This window comes from Pogoniulus pusillus, chromosome 14 (genome assembly GCF_015220805.1).
Source record: "Pogoniulus pusillus isolate bPogPus1 chromosome 14, bPogPus1.pri, whole genome shotgun sequence".
Classification (NCBI taxonomy): Eukaryota; Metazoa; Chordata; class Aves; order Piciformes; family Lybiidae; genus Pogoniulus; species Pogoniulus pusillus.
The window spans coordinates 25,994,239-26,017,313 of record NC_087277.1 but is presented as its reverse complement, the minus strand read 5'-3'; the positions used below and the strand labels follow the sequence as shown (position 1 = coordinate 26,017,313).

At 44.6% G+C, this 23,075-nt stretch overlaps 1 protein-coding gene across 2 annotated transcripts in view; it reads left to right on the top strand.

The window, feature by feature from the left end:
• Positions 1-758: 758 nt before the first annotated feature.
• UBE2W (ubiquitin conjugating enzyme E2 W) overlaps positions 759-23,075 on the top strand; it is a 32,230-nt gene continuing 9,913 nt past the window's right edge. The window contains exons 1-2 of one of the 2 annotated variants that reach the window (XM_064154652.1): positions 759-1,067; positions 17,335-17,426. In XM_064154652.1, the coding sequence (XP_064010722.1) occupies positions 1,053-1,067; positions 17,335-17,426 (107 nt within the window). In that variant the 5' untranslated portion in view covers positions 759-1,052. Of the gene's footprint in view, positions 1,068-1,564; positions 1,873-17,334; positions 17,427-23,075 lie in introns of those variants that run through there. The other variant, XM_064154651.1, reaches the window with a different exon arrangement.

Below are 23,075 nucleotides of genomic sequence, written 5' to 3'. Positions count from 1 at the left end.
CCTTCTGCGCCCCTGTTCTACGCATTTCACGTGGGCCCCCCGGGTGGTGGTCAGTAGGGTATGTGGAGCTCTGGTCTGAATGTGGTCATTCTTTGTTTTTTTTTTTTTTTCTCTTGGAGATTCTGGTGAGGAGATTACTGGAGAGATCTATTTTGGTTCATGTATGTTTTAATGACTTCGTAGTAATTACGCAGACTCAGCCATGAAACTTCTCGGCTTCAGGTTCTGCTAAGTACCACTGCAACGGCTGCATTTGGGAATGCAGTAACTGCTTCACGGGGAACGTTTCTGCGAGTCGCTTCGTTTATGGGTGGCAGTGCCAACTGCTCCTAGCGAAGGTGCTTTTGTTTCCACCTGCACAGCGACCACAGCCTCAGCTGGTGCAGAGGGCAGAGGCCGTTCCTGCTCAGCAAAGATAAACACAGAGTCCCAAATGCTGCTACTTAAAATACCCCTGTGCTGACTTGGGCACGTACACCACCAGCCCACCCTTGCAGAGATGAGAAGGTGTGTGGCAGGGCACGGCGGGGGCACAGCCGGAACGCTCTCCCGGCCCGGACAGTCATTTGGGCAAGCGGCAGCAGGGCTGCTCCGGCAGCGACTGGCCGGCTGCGAGCCCTCATCCGACCTTCCCTGCAGGACACTGCGGCCGTGAGGGGAGCCCAGGGAAAGCCGCAGCAGAGAACAGCTCCCATGAACTCAAATCCCGTAAAGACACGCAGATCCCAACTCCTCCTCAAGCAGAGAGGAAGGCGGGGGGGGAAAGGTACCTCCCCTTCTCTCCCTTCCCACCACAGTGGCTGTGGCGGCCAGCCCCAGCCGCGCTCTCGCCGCCGGGCTGCCCGCCGCGACTCGCTCTCGCCTCAGGACCTGGACGGGCGAGGCACAGCAGCAGCAGCGGCAGCCCAAGGCCGAGCCGCTCCCCGCCGCCCTCGCTCGGCGCATGCCCAGCCGGCGGCACAGGAGCGCGGAGGCCGGCAGGGGCCGGACCGGCGGCGCTGCGTTCCTGGGTGCCCGGGCCGCCGGCGCGGAGGAGAGGGGGAGGATCCATCATGGCGTCTATGCAGGTGAGGAGCCTGCGGCGGAGCCGGGGCAGCGCCGGGGCGGCCCGGAGCCGGGAGAGCCGTCACTCTGGGCACGGTGCTCGGTGCACTCCTAGCAACCAGTGCAGAAGGAGTAGGCGCTGGGGCCGTGCGGCGGCGGGGGGCCCGAAGCCGCTAACCGGGCCGTGCGGTGCGGGCAGAGCAGCCGCCGGGCAGCAGCTGAGAGAGTCCAGTGCACGTCGGCTCTCAGATGTGCGGGGGGACTTCTGCACTGTAGCGGTGCCCGGGAGCTGCGGGGGCACGGACTGGGCGACGACTGCCTTTCGCCAGGCCGGAGCTGAGACTTGCGGGGCCAGGCTGCGAGGGGCGAGGCCGGGCCCCGGCTGCGGCGGTGGAGGGAGGAGAGAGCTGCCGCTGAGGGCGGTCGCGGGAGGGAGAGGGAGGGAGGGAGGCTGGAGGCGCCCGGGGGGCGAGTTTTCCTGGGCAGAGGTTTCGCGGTGGTATCTGTTTGCCCCGGGGAGGTGAAGGGAGGGCGAAGGAGTCCTTGTCCTCCTCCTCTCGGCGGGATCTGAAGGAGCTACGGCTTGGCTGGCGGCGTTGGAAGGAAGCTGGCTCGTCTCTCTTCTCTGGTGGGGGTCAGGGAGACCTGCACGCTGATAGCGCGAAGCCCAAGAGTTGTGTCTTGCCGGTAGCTTTCGGGGTTCCAGCACTGCATTTCTCGGACTCGAGGCTGGCACAGACAAGTTGAGCCCCAAGCCCTGCGCCCGTGTTGCCTATGGGTCCTCTTCCATCAAATGAGGCTGCGCTGCGGTGTTGGTCTTGTGGACAGGTACCGTCAGGTTTTACTCGGCTGGATGAAGTTGATATAGGTACAGTAGCATGAAACATCCTGCTGCTTGACAGGTATTTCCAGCTGAATTATTTATTCATACCTTCTCCTAAGGAGTTCTTTGACTAGTAGCTGCAGGAATTGCGGTGGCAGAGTGGATCACTTTCACTGTGCTGCACCCGGTGGGTGGAGGGGTTCGTTGTGACTGGGGCAGGAGATAGGGTTTTGTGGCATTGTAGCCTCAGTCTTGCCTGATTTCACCCCTGACTGGTCTGCTTTGCCTTCATATTCTGCTGTTAGAACTGGCTGATCTGTGTGCGCTGCTGCTTTTTCTTGCTTTTATTTTGGTCCAATATAATACGTTATCTTTGGCCCTAGTAATAAAGCAGCCCAGAAAAAGTGTACCTAAATGAATGAAGTTAGTTTCATTGTCCAGATTTAGCGTAGCTACACGGGTTAAAAATTCTGCTGGTGGAGTTCAGAATCATAAAAAAAAAAAAGCCCCATGGTGTGTCTTTCTGAGTTACTGAAACGAAATAGGATCAAGAAGTCGACCATGCTGTACAGGATGTTCTTCATTTAGCTGTCACACAGTGTGAGCTGTGCTCATTTTATCAGCTCTGTCTGGCGAATGCCTTTTTGTAATGCTGCCCTTCTTAGCATTCAGAATTTCAGCAACTGCAACGCAGAAGCAGCAGATAAGTAGCATTTTTATGAAACTTATGTGAACACTGGAGGGCAAATGGAAAGAGTCTGTGGGACTTGCAAAGCCTCTGCTGTGTTGCTCTCTGACCCCCATACCTGACCTTGGACAGCTTGCCTCGCCCTTATGCCTCTTGCTCCCTCTGTGAAGGGGAAACAACGATTACGAATTAAATGAAGTTGTTAAGGACAAATATTTCCTAAAGGATGAGTAGTTGTGTTAGAGGGTGGTACTCTCTTCCTTAAAAATAGGAGTAAGTCTAATGTTGTAATTGCTTTCATTTTAGAAATGCTAGTTGTGAAAGTAAACTTCTGTTTTCTTTAATGAATGTTTTGTTGTCCTTTGAGACATTCAGGGAAATTTCTGAAGGTTTTCTATCTGTGTGTTGCTGGGTGTATAATGATTTGATGACTTTCCTGGATTTAGTGAACTACTAACTTAGCAGTGTACTTTAGCAAATTGGAAAAGGAATTTTCTGGAACTTTATTTACAGATAATCAGGAAGTGTAAGTGAAAACTTAGTAAGCTGCAAGATTCTGAGTAGCAGACACCTTCCTAGGTGAGCAAGGTTTCAAGGTTCTCGATCTTTCTAGCAATTCACATTTAAATCTTCAACACAAGAAACGTTTTACAAAGGAAACTGTTGTCTGTGTCAGGGTAATTTGCTTTGTTCCTGTTAGTGCTATCGTTTAGTATGTAAAGTTGCCTGGCATAAAAAGGAGATGTCCTTTTTCTACTTTTTATCTGCTGTGTTATGTACCCAAAGTTTAACTGAAATGTTGTGCAACCACTGCTCTGTCACCCTACCGTTGTGGCAGCATTGTTGATAGTTCTGTTAACAATGATAGATTGACATGCTAAATAAGTTTTAGCTTCTTCTAACTTAATACAGCAATATGTGATGCTCAAGGCCACATCCAGCCTGGCTTTGTACAATGTCGGGCCTGGAGTCTCCGCAGCATCTTTGGGTGATCTGTTCCCAGTGCCTCACCACCCTCATGGGGAACAATTTCATCCTAATGTCTCATCTAAATGCACCTCCTTTCGGTCTGAAGCCATCACTCCTCATCCTGTCACTTCTTTGTCGAAAGTACCTCTCCAGCTCTCTCATAGCCCCCGTGAAATACTGGAGGGCTGCTCTAAGGTGCCCCTACAGCCTTTTCTTCTCCAGGCTGAATAACCCCAACTCTCAGAGCTTGTCCCTGTAACAGAGGTGCTTCAGCTCTTTGATAATCTTGGTGGCCTCTGGACCTGTTCTAACAGTTCCATGTCCTTCTTGTGTTGGGGGCTCCAGAGCTGGACACAGGACTCCAGGTGGGGTCTCAGCAGAGCAGAGGGACAGCTTCCCCTTCCTCATTCTGCTGCCCGCCTGCTTGTGGTGCTTGCTGTTTTTGGAGTCAGCACACAAGGAAAGATTAGAAGCTGTAGCAAATCCCCTCTTTTTGCTAGTGACACCAAACATTAATGTGGAGAGTTGCTGTGGTTCATTTGATGTGTGCTAACTTGTAAAACTTGGGAGTTTGAGCCTTTAGGTGCAGGTCTTTATCTGTTTGGCCATTCTTTAATGATACCTTTTCTTCTAAAATAATAGAAGCCAATGTTGGTGAGACAAACCAATCATGGTGTTGTCCAAAGGGATAGCTAATTTGCTACTGCTGGATTGGTTTGAATCTGATTTGCATAACTTTTAAGCAAATTATATGTATGTGTAGTGGGTGTTTTTCTTAAAAACAAATATTGAAGGAAAAGAAAAAGTTGGTTGTTTTGTTTTCCGAGATTCTCAAGCTTATGCAGCTTTTTCCTGAGGGGGTAAAAAACAACAAGAAATATTCATTAAAAGTTTTACGTAGAGAGAACAAGTGAACAAAATGAATTTGCTTTAGAAAATTTGAGGTAGCATCTTTAGTAATCTGAAAGCTTAAAGCTACAGATGACAAAAAATGTGGCAGTTGCTGAAGAAATAATAAGCAATAAACACATGAAAACAGAGAACTTGTATTAAGAAGTAACTTCTTGTATTTCCAGTTATGCACATGAGATTTGTGCATGAGATTTGCACATGATGATATGAGATGCACAGATATGCAACTGCACTTCAATACCGGGTTCAGTTTGGAGGCCCTCATTAGAAACATCTCCAGCATTTCAATGTCTGAAGTGTTTTTACTTGTGCAGAGATGGGCAAGGAAGCTGGTGAAGGGTCTTGAGAACAGGGCTGGTGAGGAGCAGATGAGGGAATTGGGTTTTCAGTCTGGAGAAAAGGAGGCTGAGGAGAGACCTCATTGCTCCCCACAACTCCCTGTAAGAAGAGGCTGGAGCAAGGTAGATGTTGGTCTCTTCTCGCTAGGAACAAGTGATAGGAGAGGAGCAAATGGCCCCAAGTTGCACCAAGGGAGGTTTAGGTTGGACAGCAGGAAAAAATTCTTCATGCTGAAATACTAGTTAAGCCCTGAATCAGACTGGCCAGGACACTGATTGAATCATCATCCCTGAAGGTATTTAAAAGCTGTGTAGATGTGATGCTTACAGACATGGTTTAGATGCAGACTTTGTAGAGGTAGAGAATAGTTGGACTTGATGACCTTAAAGGTGTTTTCCAGTCTAAATGATACTATGACAGCATATTTACATCTGAGATTACAGAGGTAATTACTGACTCAGCTTTAAGGAGTGTGGAACATCAGCCTCCACCTGTGGTTGTGTTATCAGCATTTTACTTTTTTTTCCCCTTGAATACAGCCTGTTGGTGAGCTGCCATCAAACTACCTGCACACATCAAAATTCATTGCTCTTTGGAAAGTCTCAATTCAGCACGAGGGTAGGGTATTTTTTTTTTGTCAAAACCAGGCCTTTAATGATGCCAGGTGGCAACACAGAATTCATGTTACAGTCAGATCACAGGAACTCTGATCAGAAAACACAAGCCAGTAGCAGCAGAAAAGCTTCCCACAAGTTTCACCCCTGTGTTTTCAGCTGGTGGTGTAGGGGATGGAAGAAAGGCCACTGAAAGCTCAAGGAGAATTCCATGCACTTGTGGCTAAATATCATGGTTCTGTTCTTTACCTGCTGCTCTGGTCTTGGTGGAAGTCGTGGCTTCCAACTGCTCTCTGAATCATTGCTTAATCCTTCTTACTTTAATAATGGCAGCATTTTTATTTAATAGTTTGGAAATAATTTTCTATCTGACAGATTTGTCAAGGAAGAAGTTCTAAACTAGTTTAAATATATCTTGAGGGGAACAAAAGCCCCAGCAAATCTAACCTTGAGTGAGGAAGGCTTTTAGTCAGCTGAAATTTCCATGGGGATGCACACATGTTCTGTACTCTCTGGCAATACCTTAGAGCAACCTTCCAGTACCCAAAGGGGCTACAGGAGAGCTGGAGAGGGACTTGTAGTGACAGGGTGAGGGACAGTGGCTTTGAGCTAGAAGAGGGAAGATTTAGACTGGAGTTTAGGAATAAATTCTTTAGAGTGAGGGTGGTGAGACACTGAAACAGGTTGCCCAGGGAGGTCACAGATGCCTCTCCCCTGGAGGTGTTCAAGGCCAGGCTGGATGAGACCTTGAGCAACCTGGTCTAGTGGAAGGGTGTTGGAACTAGATGATCTTTATAGCCCATTCCAACCCATTCTATGACTCTGAATAATGTCACAGTGCTGGATGCTGTTTGAGTGTTTACTGTAACTCAAGCAATTCTGGGATAAGAAAGTATTAACAGTTAGTAGCAAGGATTTAGTGGTGCTATTGGTGAAATGCTGCTGAAGCTAAAAAGTCAGTCATTAAGTGATTAAGTTAAACTGAAAAATGCAAGAACCACAACTGAGACCTGGGTGAGTGGAGAGTAAGAAGTGTTTCTCCTCTTCGCTACGAAGTTGTTAGTCATCGTGAAATGATTTGGGTTGGAAGAGACCTTGAAGGTCATACAGTTCCAACCCTCCTGCCATGGGCAGGGACACCTTTCACTAGACCAGGTTGCACAAGGCCTCATCCAGCCTGACCTTAAACACCTTCAGGCAAGGAGCATCCACAACCTCCTTAGGCAGCCTGTTTCAGTGTCTCACCGCCCTCAGTGCAAAGAATTTCTTCCTCATCTCCGGTCTAAATCTGCTCTCTTCCAGCTCAAATCCTTAATCCCTCAGGTTTCCATCAGTTATCAGTCTGTGCTGCTAGGTGCAGTGTTAGCTTTGGGGTACAGCCAGTCTGCAGGAAAACAAGAGAAATGCAGAATTCAGAGTGGCTTTACCAACATGAGGTAGTTTAAAGTATTATTTGAAAAACTCCCAAGATTAAAGTGAGTTGAATGTCAAGGAAGCTTTAAAATGTATAGTCTTGAAGTCAGTAAAAAAGAATAAAATCAAAGTTACAGGTTTAAGCCCTGAAGAGTCCCACTCACTTGCTTATTTCTGTATCTGCCTGTGTAAATGGAGCTTTGGAAAACTTTGCTGTGCAGCAACTGCACAGGTTTTAGGCTGAAATGGAAGCATTACTTTTCCAAAAAGAAAGCAGTACTAGACAAGCTTACTACAACCAATATCCCTGAGACTTTCCTTCCAAGTAGATCAACTGCATAGCTAAAACATAGAGAATTTTGGGTGCTTTCAGCCTATTAATGAAACGTTGATATCTCACAAGTAGGTATATAACTTAGATGAGGAAAACAAAAGTGGGTGGATACTTAAGAAATAGTTGCTCCAGCTGACTGTAAATATTTTTTTGCTTGGAGTTTGATAGCATCTTGTACTTCCAGGCTTACTTATGGAAGCTCTGAGAATGTGAGAAGAGAAAATGGATTGGCAAAACCTGGCAGGTGTTGTCTGATGTAGCTGCTCCCTTGGAAAGCTCTGGAAGTTTGTGATTAATAAACCACAGCACCTTAACTCAAACAATATGCAAAATTCAGTGATCAAGCACATTAATTGTCTTCTTAAGTTTTCTAAGCCCAGACTTTTAGATGAAAGGCTCTTCACTGCATGTTATACAGGTACAGGCTGTGCTGGTGAGTCCTGCCAGAGACTGTGTGACTAAATCACCCTGTTAATATGGATGAGAAGGAACAACTTCCACTGAACCTACCCATGCTTATGGTTGTCCTTGGCAAATACCTGTGTGAAAGCTGTAACTAAGGCTATGTGAGAGACGATTTAATGACTGTTTCTCACAACCTTGGTTACAGATTTCAAACAGCCCACAGGCTAAAGCTTCCACTGGGATGGAGTGGAACAGGGCGATGAAAGTCTTTTTTGCTCAACATGAAGTCAAAAGTTTTGTGCATCTTGCATGCTTTTGAAGTAGCCAAGAACGGTGGCAGAACTGTCAGCTTGAGGTTGGTTTTTTGCCTTTAGAAGGGGGAAGTTACAACAATACCTGATCAGTGAAATCTGGTATAACTTTTTTTTATTTGATAAAGGAAAAGAGAGTAAATGAGTTAAGTGTTTTAAAATTCAAAGAGGTGGTAAGCAACCTTTTGTGATAGAATGAAGGTTGGGTAACCTGTCTTCTGCCTGCTTTGGACAGATGAGGGCTTTCCAAACGTGCTCTGGAATCTGCGCCAGCTTTTACAGGTTTTTTTCTTCTGGTTTTGTTTGGTTTTCCTCTGAGGCGACCTTAATCACTGGAATGCAAAGCAGGTATCAGTCTGTGACAGGGGCAGACTGCAGGGAAGCCCTTGTGCCTTCTGGGGAACAACACGCGTGTGTTAGGAAGGGAAGGACAGAAGTTAGTGGTGATAGAACAAGAACTACAAGGTCCTTTGTTTGATAATTAATGATGTGATAAAGACAATGATCTCTTCACACACTGCATTGAGACCTAACTGTTCCTCTTAGGTGATGTTAAAAAAAAGTTCTTTGTAATTTTTGTTTTTATCTAGCTTAATTAAAAATACTGCTTCCTCAGCCTCAAGAAAACCCTGTATATACATCAGTAACCTTGATCATAGTTTAGCAGAGTGTGTCTGCTGGAATAAAATGCTTCCTGGAATTTGATACTGCTTGTTGACAGAGATTTATTTATTTATTTTTCTTGATGAAAAATCAATAACCAGAAGGGACAAGGAAACAATGAGTTGAGGTTTCCTAAGTTAGACATTTAGGAATTTGATGAGTGTTTAGCTCTTGTTACAGTTTGCACTTCCCAACACTTTGCCTCTTATAATTCCAAGGCTTTCCAAAAGGCTTATTGTTATTGCAGCATTTTATCTTGGCTATCAACTTTTGGAATGGACTTCATAAGGATGAGAAATCTCCTCATTGGGAATTGCCCTCAGGTGGACACGGGGATGCCTTTCTTGTGCCTGCAATTATTATCTTAAAGTCAACTCTTTAAATGCAGCAGTCCAAATAACACCAAAGACAAAGTGATTTAACATTTCAGTGCTGTGAGGCTTGTGCTGGGTGTTGGTACATTTGAAGACTTGAGTTGTGAAGCAGATGACTGTCAGTTTTTTATTCTTTATTAGTAGATTTCATTTGCTTTAAAATGACAGGATAGTTGTAAAAGAATTGATTGTTTAGCAGAAAGCTTTTTAGACTGTGGAGTACAGAGTGGTTTGTGAGTTGTAGTTATTGATTTATTTTTAATCATATTTCAGGTTGATCTCATTTCTCAGAGAGTTTGATTCAAGCATGTTACTCCCTTCAGAAGACAACTCTGTTGTTTTGACCTTACACTCAAATATTTCAGAGTATCTTGGAGCATATGAGGGTAGTTCTGTTACTGATCTCAGAAATCAACAGTCCTTTCTCCTGTCCCCCAATCCATGACATAATGAAGTCTTTAAATGCTCAGAAGAGCAAATTATCAGTGGTGGAAATTTTCTGCAAGAAAAGAGTCATAGATTGCCCTTTGGTTACTTGAAAAGGAAGCATACAAAATGCCTGAGGTATGGATTGGTCTGGGAAAATAACATGAGAACTGGGTTGCCAGATGTTAACATGTTTTATTAGAAATGAGGAGGAGGAGACTAATCTGCTTCTTAGTGCAGATTGAAAACCTGATATTTGTCCAAAAATAGATCAAACTGAAAAGCAATTCTTCAAATGAAAATCCTGGTATTAGTTTTTATGGGCAGGGTATTTTGCGAAGCTGCTTGTTAGGTGCTTCGCTATTAAAGCCTTAATTGGGCATCTCCAGACAATTCCCTTCCTTTCCTTCTCTGGGCTTTGATTTAAACTTTCCAGAGGAATTTCAGTTAGAGAAAAATCAGCCAAGGCTGTGATAATGAGGTATCTGGATGCCTTGCCAATTTGGGCCAGATGGTTTCACCTGGATAGTGAGTTATGCTCTGTGGGGGGGCTTTCTTGAAGGACCTGTTTAATTAGGAAGTAAAGGATTTTTAATTTGTAGTAACTGTCATCTTTAGATTGCTATAGTCCATCTTAGTAATTAAGGAGCTAATTTTTTCTTACAAATCCCCATTTTTAATCTTCACTCTTCTGTTTGATTTTTTTTAATATTTAAAGTTAGGTTTCTAATTAAAAGAGTAACATGCAATTAGCTCCAGCAGTACTTATGCTGTTGAAAGTGCTTGCTTTTCTTCTGCAGAGGAGTTCTGTTTTGGAAAGCAGGATCATCTACTCAGTATTTAGAACATCATGTTCTGGGTTTGAGATCTTTTCCAGTCAGAAATGTGTGAATGAAAGCAGCAGAATACTGAAAATAGAGTTGTTACAGTCTTTACTCGCTGAGGGTAGTAGGTTGGGCTAGCAGAGGTGGCTGCAGCTTTGCCGATGAATCAGTGTGGTGGCTTTTTTACAACCACTGTTGCTGCAGCCTGTGAACAACTCCTCCTGTTCTGGAAGAGGGTTGTTTGCTGCATGAAAGATGGGGCTTGTGAAACATTTTGTAACTTGCATGAGCTTGTAACAAGCTCGTGAGGGAAATGTAGATTATTTTTTTTCCAGAACTTCATCATAGTAGTGACAGTGCTTTTGTGGTAACAGAGTTTGCTGGGTAAGTTTGCATCTTTGGATGGAGAAGAGACTTGTTGGTTAGAAAAGCCCTTTCAGATCATCCAACCATTCTCCAACTCCACCAAGGCTGATGCTAAACCATGGTACTCAGCACCATATTTCTGCCTCTTTGGAACACCTCCAGGGATGGGATTCAGCCACCTTCCTGGGAAGCCTGCTCCAGTGCCAGTGGTTGAGAAACCTTTCAGTGAAGAAATTTCTTTTCGTGTCCAACCTAAACCTCCTCTGGGGCAACTCAAGACTATTTCCTCCTATCACTTCTTATCTGGGAGAAGAGACCGAGCTCTACCTGACTCCAGCCTACTTTCAGGGAGTTGTTGAGACCCAGGGTGTCCCCCCTTAGCGTCTTCTTATCCACGTTGAACCACCTTAGTGTCCTTAGCTGCTTCTGATTCAGCACTCGTGAGACCACACCTCAAGTATTGTGTCCAGTTTTGGTCACCACAATATAGGAGGGACATTGAGGTGCTGGAGCAGGTGCAGAGAAGGGCAACGAGGCTGGGGAGAGGTGTGGCCAACATGACCTATGAGGAGCAGCTGAGGGAGCTGGGCTTATTTAGTCTGGAGAAGAGAAGGTTGAGAGAGGACCTTATTGCCCTCTACAACTACCTAAAAGGAGGTTGTAGTGAGGCTGGAGCTGGTCTCTTCTCCCAAATTACTAATGACAGGACAAGAGGAAATGGCCTCAAGTTGCATCAGGGGAGGTTTAGGTTGGATGTTTGCAGGAAGTTCTTTCCTGAGTGGGTGGTCAGGCACTGGAACAGGCTGCCCAGGGAGGTGGTGGAGTTGCCATCCCGGGACGTGTTTAAAAGGAGAGTGGATGTGGTGCATGAGGCTATGGTCTAGTGGTGAAGGATGCTGGGGTGAAGGTTGGACTGGATGATCCTGGTGATGCTTTCCAGCCATAGTGATTCATAGTGATGAGATGTGCTGAGGGATTTGGTTTAGTCAAAGACTTGTCAGTGTGAAACTAATGATTGGACTCAATGATCTTGAAGGTCTTTTCCAATCTAAGAAATTCTGTAGTTCTCCCAAGACCTGTTCTCCAGATCCTTCACCAGCTTCACTGTTACTTAAGAAATATTACCAGGTCTCACTAGGGAGCAGTGGCTTTACTACCATAAGATAGAAGAGCCCCTGTGGAATTAACTTAACTTCACTGAATCACAGAGTGTATTTGGTTGGAAGACACCTTCAAGGTCATCCAGTCCAACCTTTGACCCAGCATTAAATCATGTCCCTAAGCATCAGGTCCACACGCCACTTAAACACCTTCAGGGATGGTGACTCCACCACTGCCCTGAGCAGGCCATTCCAATATTTGAGGATATTTCTTTCAGTGAAGCAATGTTTCCTAGCACCCAGCCCGAACGTCCCCTGGTGCAGCTTAAAAGCATCTCCTCTGGTCCTGTCACTTGAAATCAAGCAGAATAGGATGCCCTCTCCTCACTGCAACCTCCCTTCAGGTAGTTGTAGGGAGTGGTGAAGTCTGCCCTCAACATTCTCTTCCCAGACTGAACAACCCTGAACTTCTAAATGTTTGTGAGCATTTTTTAATTTGTCTTTGATCTACAAGCCAGACTAAGATTTGAGTTCACAGTGTCTAGGAACACTTGTCCTTGCAAGGCTCCTCTTTCTTGCATCACTGCAACAAAGAGAAGTGAATTCACGTGCATGGAAATAGAAGGTTTCTAATAAAATCAAGTGCAGATGTTTTGAACACCCTGGCTCCCTAGTCTGTGAAACTGCTGGTCCATCTTTTGATTTCTTCGTATCACCGTCATACATCCTAACTGAGCGTGCCTCATAGAGGCCCTGCCACTGCAGGTGAAAAGGTTACCACATTCCAGCTTAATCACCCATCACTGCGGTTGTTTTAGTGGTAAGAGAAGGTGTGGTGGTGGAACATTTCCTCCAGCAGAAATAAATGGAAGCTGTTCATTTTACACTAGTAAGTTTCTGCTCTACTCATGGATAATTGCTTTTCCCAGGTTGTTTTCTACCAAAGTCTTACCACTGCCCTGAATTTGTCTTGTCTTTGGTTTAATCAGCTTTTCTCTTTCTTTATTTCCAAGTCTCTAAAGTAGACTTTCAGGTCTGTATTAAGGATTGTTCATAGGTAAATTCTTTGTGTAAGGTAGCTCATCAGTTAGTGTACCCATTGAAGAGCCTACACAGCTCCTGCAGCATTTCTTGGAACACCCAAAAGTGGGACTTTGAAGAATTGCAAAGATAAACTAATGGAATGTACATATTGATTGTGCTTCAGCTTTCTTTTCTTTGTAGCTTTTACCTGTATAAAGTTTGTATATTCAGCCCTGAGGAGATAACAACTCAGGAGTATGGGCACATAGTTGGCTTATGGTGTTAATATTTACTGTTGATTATCAGAGGCAAGGTAACAGTTGTGAGGTTGGATATGTTAGCTGAAGCAACATCCTTGGCTCTCCTGGCTGCCCTCAGCTCTGTGTACATGCCTGGTGCTTGGCAGTGACCCCTATAACTGAGGGTGCCTTGCTTTCGCACTGCACACATGCTTTTGTTTGCCTATAGCTTTGTTAAACTTTAACTGTCTAGGCTCCACTTTTCCAGGGGAAGAGCAAAGCTGTTGTTGGAGTCCTGACAAGGGGGCTTGGAACTGCAAGTAAGCACCTGATATTGTAGTACTCTTTTTTTTTTAAAGGCATTGAGAAAAGTAATGTTCATATACCTACCAGAGCTGGATACATTTTCAAGGCAGAGGGAGGAAAATACCTTTGCCTGCACTGCTGTGTTGTAGGAGATTATGGTTAAAGCCTGCCTGCCTGCCTGTGAGTGTGAGCCTTTGTGGTAGAGTCGAGAAAGACTGCTTTTGGGGAACATGGTAGTGATATTACTGTGTATGCTCTAGGAATATAGGGTTGTGGATTTTGGAGGCAACTGACAGGGACACTGACCAGATAAATAATTTTGTGTATTTACAAGTATTTATGTGATATATAACATCAACTCAGTGGTGCACAGTAACCAAGCTGTCTGGTTTTAGGAGATGCTGACCTCCAACTCTTGCCCTGTCCTAAGCTGCTAGCTTCTCCCCTCACATATTGCGTCTTTTCGTGTACTTCTACCCCACCTTCTGCTGCTTCTTACGATCTACCAGGAATCAACACAAGTGAGAATGCAGTTGTAGTATTAGAGATGTTAGCATAGAAGTTCCAGAGCTTGGAGAAAGAAGAGTATGTCTTTTTGCAAAGCTGCTAGAAGCTCCTGGCTTCAGAGATGTATTGAACTTGAACCACGACAGGCAGTGAGTGCCTTCTATCCGGACTGAACTGGTGGAGATTGTTGTGAGCTGATTAAGGAGGCAGCAGCAATTTTACTCTACTGGCACCAGTTAATTTTGTGTTCTCTGCTCATCTGCTTTAAGAAGTCTTATGAGCTTGACACTTTAGACAACTCTTGGAGGAAAACTGAAGGGGTTGCACAAATCCTATTTGACAGAATTGGCAACAGGATACAAGCCATTGTGTGATGTCAATCATGTTGCAGCTACTTGAATAAACCTTTTGGAACTGATGTTTGGATCTGTTAAGCTGTGTTCTTTGATTTCATCCTTGAATCATCCTTGTGGAGTTAGGTGAATGAAGTCATCTTGGTTTCAAAGACTTCCACCTCTTTGAAAAGAACTTGTGTAAACAACTGGCTCTGTCACTCCTCTTTGCCTTTGGCAGCTGGCTATTATTTTATTTGGGCTGTGGTGCTGCCCAGTCTTACTGTGCTGGTCTATTTCACATGACTAGTAAATGTTTTTACCAATTTAGTATCTTTTTTCGTTTTGTTTAATTGGAAGTTGTATTGAAAGAATGCTTAAACCTAAAATCATAGGCTTATAGAATGGTCTGGGCTGGAAGGGGCCTCCTGAGGTCATTAAGGCCAACCCCCACTGCAGTAAGGAGGGGCATTCTCAATCAGATCAGGTTACCCAGAGCCCTCTCAAACCTCACCTTGAGTATTTCCAGGAATGGGCTCTCAACTGCCTCCCTGGGCAACCTGCTCCAGTGTTTCACTAAATTCTCTCTAGGAGATCAGATGAAGATTGCCTGTGCATCCTTCTGCAAATAACTCCATGAGTGCAGTCCTCATTTGCTTTTGTAGCCTCTTTAAACAGATAGTGGACAAGCAGAAAGGGATCTTCAATGGGAAATCTACTGATGGATTAGCAGAAGATGGTCTTGAGATACAAGAACAATCCAGCAAGCACAGCTTTCAGGAATAGCAAACATCTGTTTGGAGGTTATTGTGGGAGTGAGGAGCTGTACTGAGTTATACTTGGGCTTAAAGGAGCAGGTTAAAAGGCTGAAAGCAACTTAAGTGTGTGGTTTAAAAGAAAAGGTACCCCTGATCCATGGGAAGAAGAAAAGTAGTAGTGGTGTTGACTTTAGATATGCATGGAGTTCTGTACATAAAGGAGGATTCCTGGACATTATCAATGTTGAAAGGCTACAAGTTCCTAGAAGAAAGCATTAATTTACAGTAACAAGGTCTCTCAATAGGGAAAAAATAGAGGAGCATTTGTAAAAGTCAGTGTGGCTGCTGGTTAGTGAACTGAGGGGTGACAAGACTGTGTACAAAACAGCAAAGTGAAAATAAATGCCTGCTGAAGCTCCATCTGCAGGAAAAGGACAAGCACAGAAGAGAGAGCTACCCATGATTCACTGTCTGGGATTAGCAGATCCGAAAAGCATTACAGAAGGATTTATAAATCACTTGAAAGATGAAGACTAGGATGAGCCTGGGAATAGAAAAGGGAAGCAAAGAAGAGAAGACTCAGATACCTAAATTAGCAACAAAATCCTGCCAAACAAAAGGACTGATTCAGGGCCTGTGAGGTGTTGGATGTTATGTTAATCACTAGGATTTTAAATTTTTAAGCAACTGAATCTCATTTAAATTTCCCTCCATTTTTAATGTTTACAATTACTTTGAGTGATTTTTTCCAGATGATAAATGCAATTTTTATTTTTCTAGTACTGTCTGAAAGGGTGGCTTCTTGAAATCAAATAGTCTTTGATACCTAACATAGAAGTAGCTTGTGAGTACCTAGGTAACAAGTAGCCAAAATGGATTTCAGAAGCAGAATCGAGTTGAACTAACAGGATTTCCTACTCCTGGGCAGTAACTATTGTGGAAGGGGAGTAGTAGCTGTGTTCTGACTATGCCAGTATTTTTGACCTACATTAGTATGACACTTGAATAAGCAGAGAAGAAAAATGTGGTATAAATCAGTGGGGTTTATGTTCTTATTAACCACAAAGATCAATTCTTAAAGTTTTGACTGAGTGTCTGACTGTGAGAGGATACTTGGCTCTGCCAAGCTGAGCGGACCTACCAAAGGGGATCTTGAGGGTGATGTATATTGGTGTGAAAGAACAATGTTAAGTTTAGTAAAGACTGAGGGAGGAGAGGAGTGAGGGTAAGTAAAAGAATTCTCTTTTGTTTCCATGAAGAATATCATAACATATGCAGCTTACCTAAGTTTCTTAGGTGAATGAAATCCTTTTATAAAAGCAAGAGCTGGGGTAATGTGGAAAATGTGAGAGGCTCTAATTGCAAGAATATTTAAAGAGTCTTTGATCCATCCTTATGTTAAGAAGGTGGAGAGGTGACTTCCCTGAGGTATCCTCAGGTCCAAAGATTATAAGAATCTACAAATTGCCTGAAAAATGTTAATCCATTAGACTTTGTCAATGTATGTTGCTGCTAATTCTCAAGAGTCTTGTGCCTGAAAATTTGTTTTTCATGCTCATGGCTGTTAGGTCTGAGGGAAGCTTTTCTCCCTCTGAAACTGTTTCTTTTCCAATGCTTAACTTCAGAAATTCTGAGCTGCAGTGCACCTTTTGCACAGGACGTCTGTGGGCTTAGTGTGCCAGTCCTGGTGTTTGACAAGGACATCACTAAATGTTCTGGAAGCCGAGGCTGTGTGATCTCACAGAAGGCTTTGGACAGTAGTACTTTAAGGAAATGACTCTTCTTTGAAGCCATTTTGGTACACACCAAAGATGAATGAATTTCTAACTGTTGCATTTCACCTTTAGATGTTTTCTGACTTGCCAGGAGCAAAATTCCATAATCAAACTGTATGACCTTCGAGGGCTTCATGGAAGAGGTTGGGAGGTGTTGTATTTGGTGGGTTTTTTTGGCTTCTGCTTCCTGACAATCTAGTTTTATGTGTTAATGAAATGCAACACGACACAAATTATTTTGTGTTAAGGCAGAGAAGATCTAAAAAATAGTCCTTCCTAATTTCTTTGGAGAGTATCTTCCAGATTTTCTGAATATCCTTAGCTGGGTATTGGGCTGTGTGCACAAGCATGTAGCCAGCAGCTGGAGGAAAGTGATTCCACCTCTCGCTCTGACACACAAGACTGCATCTGGAGTGTTGTCTTTGAGGAGCCTCAGTACAAGAAAGTCATTGGTGTCCACCAGCAGATGGTCACAGAGGTGGTTAGGGGTATAAATGATGTACAAGGAGGCTGGCTGGATTTCTTCAGCCTTAAAAAGATGAGATAAAGGGAGGGTCTTGCTGATGCTTATAACAACGTAATGGGGAGGTTTTGGGGACAATAGAGTCCCATTGGGAAGAGAAAGGACAGCAGACACGAATTGGAACAGGAGATACTCCAGCAGGGTTCAGAAGAAGCGTTTTACACAGTGAGGGTGGTCAAAACCTTTCAGTAATGGAAGCAGTGTGCTTTAGTGTGCCTGTTTCTTGCTGTGCTTGGTTTCACGTGTTGTGTACATTCTCTTTACAGAAGCGGTTACAAAAAGAGCTACTGGCGTTCCAAAAGGACCCGCCTCCGGGAATGACGCTAAACGAGAAGAGCGTAGAAAACTCAATTACACAGTGAGTATCTGCCTGCTTGCTTTCTGCTGCCAGGCTGAAAAGCAGAAGGAGAAGCTCTCTGAGTGCTGCTTCCACCACTTACCCTGAGTAACACTCTGAATTGTGATTTTTGTCTAGAGAGGGAAAACTTGTTCGATTTAATGAGTATAATCACAGAATGGTTGGGGTTTGAAGGGATCTTGAATGTTATGCAGTCCAACCTTCCTGCCATGGGCAGGGACATCTTCCACTAGGGCAGGTTGCTCAAGGCCTCACCCAACCTGGCCTTGAATACTTCCAGAAAGGGGGCATCCACGACTTCCCTGGATAACCTGTTCCAGTGTCTCACCATCCTCACTCTAAAAAGTTCTTTCTAATCTCCAGTCTAAATCTCCCCTCTTCCACCTCAAAGCCATTGCCTCTTCATAGGATGTTAGGGGTTGGAAGGGACCCAAAGAGATCATCGAGTCCAGCCTCCTTGCCAGAGCAGGACAATACTCTCTAACACGGATCACAGAGGAACACATCCAGACAGGCCCTGAAAGGCTCCAGAGGAGACTCCACAACCTCTCTGGGGAGCCTGTGCCAGTGCTCTGTGACCCTTACAGTAAAGAAGTTCTCCCTTGTGTTGAGGCAGAACCTCTTTGGCTGCAACTTACACTCATTGCTCCTTGTCCTATCCCAAGGAGCAAGTGAGCAGAGCCTGTCCTCCCACTCCTGGCAGCCCTCAGATACTTACAAATATTTATCAAATCCCCTCTCAGTCATCTTTTCTCCAGACTAAGCAGCCCCAAGTCCCTCAGCCTTTCCTCACAAGCTATGCTCTCCTGTCACCTAATCATCCTCGTAGCCTTCCACTAGACCGTCTCCAGCAGAACCCTGTCCCTCTTAAACTGGGGAGCCCAAAACTGAACACAGTATTCAGGATGAGGTCTCAGCAGGGCAGAGTAGAGGGGGAGGAGAACCTCCCTTGATCTGCTGGACACACTCGTCCTAATACACCTCAGGATCCCATTGGCCTTCTTGGCCACAAGGGCACATTGCTGTGCCATGGATGTTATCCACCAGGACGCCCAGGTCCCTCTCCACAGGACTGCTTCCCAGCAGATCACCTCCCAGCCTGTACTGGTGCAGTTTATTATTCCTCCCCAGATGCAGAACTCTGCACTTGTCCTTGTTGAACTTCATCTGATTCCTCTGTGCCCAGCTGTCAATCTGTCCAGGTCTCTCTGGATGGTCGCACAGCCTTCAGCTGTATCAGCCAAGCCTCACTGCAAGCCCTTGTAAAAAGTCCTACCCCAGCTCTCCTGTAGACTCTTCAGGTGCTCTAAGGTCTCCCTGGAACCTTGTCTGCAGGCGGAACAGCTCAGCCTGTGCTGGACACTCAGAAACTAAGTATTGGAATGGGCTGCCTGGGGAGGTGGTGGAGTCGCCATCCCTGGAGCTGTTCAAGGCAAGATTGGACGTGGCACTTGGTGCCATGGTCTAGCCTTGAGCTCTGTGGTGAAGGGTTGGACTTGATGATCTGTGAGGTCTCTTCCAATCCTAATAATACTGTGATACTGTGAATTTGTGTAATGTTTACTAAGCATTTTGTTTCCTAACAAAATGTCAGGTGGTACAAGCTGCTTCTTATTTTACAGTAAAACAATACAAAGAAATTTCCAACCCATAAAAATTCTCTAGATTTATTAAGTAGCTGTTTTAGAGCTTCTCCATTATATGTGATGGAGATATTTACTGGCTGTGAATTTCCATTACCCTCTTTTGTCTAAGGTAAGTGAAGAAAACTTCTTGAAGAGCAAAACAATCTTAGTGTATTTGTTGCACTTTGCTTCCTGTTGTGGTTTATTATTTCTGTGATTTGTGAAAGGCAAACATGGTTAAATATTCTGTGTTCTCTCCTTTTGACAAGGCTAGAGTTTGTTCCTGGAAGCAATTTAAACTTTCTAATTGACTCAAATTGAAAAATATTAGACTCTGACTTAACTCTTTCAAATAATTCTTAGTTACCTTCTGGAGAAATACTAAAACTGCTTAGCAGATGTAAACATTTCTGAATATGACTAAGATTCTGTGGTTGGGGCAACTCAGATCATGTCACATCAGACTTCCCTGCTGAATTAAGCACTGCTGATTTTAAATGGTGCTGGGTTCTCTGACACTTTATGCAGATGAGTGTGACTAAAACATTGAATTTTACAGAACTTGGAACAAATAATAATAAACCATGGTCCAACTTCTGAGTTAACAGTTGTGTTTCTCACTTTGTATTACTTTAGCCTTTATTTTGGGTTTTCTTTGGGAAGCAAAATATCTTTGTTTTGTGGGTAAAAAAAATCATTTGAATATTGCAAAACCCCCCCAACTATTCAGTGAAAGTTTACAGCAGTACAGATATGGAGAGGGAAAAAAAGTTTATTGAGCTTTTCCTTCTGTTTGTAGATTTCCATTTTCTTGGGTCTCTATTCCCAGAATATTACCTCAGTATTTTTTTTCTGCTCTGTACAATTGTTATACCTTTCAATAGCATGCAAACAAACTTTTCCTGTTTACTGTCTTGCTAGATTTTTGAATTGTCACTGCTTCAAGAAAGCAGTGTGGAGAGGAGAGAGGCCTGCGGGTCCTGCTGGACAACAGGGTGGCTGTGAGCCAGCAACGTGCCCTTGTGGCCAAGAAAGCAAATGGCATTCTGGGGTGGATTAGAGGTGCTGTGGTGGTTAGGTCGAGAGAGGTTCTCCTGTCTGTCTACTCTGCCCTGGTGAGGCCACATTTGGAATATTGTGTCTTGAACTGAGGGCCCCAGAACAGAAGAACCTCAAGGAACAACTTGAGAGAATCCAGCACATAGCCACAAAGATGCTGAAGGTAGTGGAATGTCTCCCTTGTGAGGAAAGGCTGAGGGAGATGGGGATCTTTGGCTTGGAGAAGAGGAGCCTGAGTGGTGACCTCACTCATATTTATAAAGATGTGAAGGGCAGCCCTGGGAGAACGGAGCCAGGCTCTGGTCAGCTATGTGCAGTAATAGGACAAGGGGCAATGGGTGCAAGTTGGAACAGGGGAGGTTCCATGTGAACATGAGGAAAAACTTTTTCACGGTGAGAGTGGCAGAACACTGGAGCAGGCTGCCCAGAGAGCTTGTGGAGTCTCTTTCTATGGAGACATTCAAAATCCACCTGGATCCTCCTGTCTGATCTGCCCTAAGTGACCCTGCTCTGGCAGGGATTTGGACTCAATCTTTCAAGGTTCCTTCCAACTTCCAACGTTCAGTGACTCTAAACAGTTCCCTGTCACAAGTGACATTGTACACTTTCTTTCTGTGGAGGTTTCTGGTGCTATGTAGTATGTTCCAAGTTCATTAACTTGCAATGAAGATTTGTGTAGCAGTACTGGCTTGGGTTTGAAAGCTGTTGAACAGAATAATTGGATGCTATGAAGTAACATTTGAAATGTTGAGCAATCCTCTACTTCACATACACAAAGATTAGAAATTTGAGAAGGCTAAACCATAAAGCAGACAGGAGTGATGGGCTCTGGTGATTCCTTGACCATATAAGGAGCAATGTCCAGGCAGAGTTATCTTCTTCTGAGTAAATGAAACTAAAGCACTTGAGAGAGTGGATGGTCTGCATGACAAGGGCCGATAAAGCTGAAGAATAGTGGTGCCCTCTGGGTATAAATGGAGAGGGAGAAGTGATCTGAAGTGCAGATAAATTAAATCAGTCATTACAAAACTGAAATCTGGAACAGTGGTGCAGCCATTGCCACGTGACTGCTGAAGGTACAGTCCTGCTGAGGAATGTGGCAGCCAGTTCAGTAGAGAAGCAGCTCAGTACAGATGCAGCTTTTCTCCAAAGGAAAAAGAGGATAAGAGAAGATAAACATGTGCACAGCTTAAATAGACAGAGTGTTTGAGAGGAGGATGGAGAGGTTTGAAACAGGATCCTCAGGACTGCCATCTGGAGGATGTGTAGACATTGCTGAACACATCACTGTTCTGAAAAATCTCAGCTGCCTCCCTTGATGCTGATGTCAATCTTATCTGAGCTTTTTTGTAGTCTCCTGCTGAATCTTCGTTACTCTGTTGCTCGAATGTGTAAAACTCAAACCAGGGTGAAAGACAGAAATGAGGAAGTGATATTGCAAAAGATGGTATTAAGTGATCAACAACAGAACTCCAGAATACCAGAAGTTGGCTGGCAGTGCTGCTGTATTTGGTGAACAACATGCAAAGCAGCTGGTTTGACTGGATTAAAAAAATCCCCAACAACCCAACCTAGACCCAGCAACTGTAAAAACCCCACCCCTCTGCCAACTCCACCTGCCAGTTACTTATCTGTTAGTTCCAATGGAAGGAGCAGAAGCAGAGGGGAAAAAATACTGTGGTGTGTTTGATGTTATCTTTATTGCAATCTCAATCCTTTTAATTTGTTTTGCTTCTAATCCTTTCCTTTTTATTCTAACTTTCCTAGTGTTGGTTCTGTTACTTGCCAGGTTACATAGCAGTTAATTTCTGAGGTTTTTACAAGTGTAAGTGCAAAAGGAGCACTATCATTGCCCTTTATCATAGAATCATGGAATGGGTTGGGTTGGAAGAGACCTTACAGATCATCTATTCCAACCCTCTGACATGGGCAGGGACATCTAGGTTGCTCAAGGCCTCGTCCATCCTGGCTTTCAATACTTTGCAGCCTCAACAGCTTCTCTGGGCAACCTCTTCCAATGCCTCACCAGCCTCCTGGGAGAAGAATTTCTTCTTCATGTCTCCTGTAAATGGAGCTTCTTCCAGTTTGAAGCTGTTACCCCTTGTCACTCCATGCCTTTGTCAAAAGTCCCTTCCCAGCTCTCCTGTAATCCCTTTCAGGTACTGGAAAGCTGCTCTGATCTCTCCCCAGAGCCTTCTCCAGGGTGAACAACCTCAATTCTCTCAGCCTGTCTTCACAGCAGAGGTGCTTCAGCCCTCTCATCATCTTCATAACCTTCTCTGGACCCAGCCTACCACGTCCTTCCTGTGTTGGGTGCTTGAGAGCTGGACACAGGACTCCAGGTGGAGTCTCAGCAGCGCACGGTGGAGGGGCAGAATCCTCTCCCTCTAACTGCTGCCCATACTGCTCAGGAGGCAGTCCAGCACAGGGTTGGTTTCTGGACTGGCAGTGCATGTTGCTGGCTCACGTTGAGCTTCTCGTCACCTAGTTACCCCCAAGTCCTTCTCAGCACTGCTCCCTGTCCAGTTTCCACCGAGCCTGATTTTGTGCTTTGGACTGCCCTGACCAAAGTGCAAGACCTTGAACCCCACTTTTTGGTGTGCAGATTTCATTTTAATAAGCTGTATTGATGATTTCCTTGACAGAAATGTAAAAGGAGGTGGGAGGGAATGGGAACCAGTTTTCTGCCTGTATTTTTTGTAAGAGCAAACTTTGAACCATGTCTTTTGTTTCAGCTTGGGTGTCTCACATTAACAGTCATGCTAATTACATTTAGTCATGTGAGCTGCTGGGTCTGTGCTGAACTCCAGCCATCATTCTGTATATGATTTCCAGTGCTGTGTCAGTGCCTGGCATTTCATACTCAGGCTGGTTTCTCAAACAGAGGCTTAGTAATGGTTCTGATGCTGATGAGAAGTTTAGAATATGTGGCTGTGCTCGGTGATAGATAGTCCTGTGTTCTAGG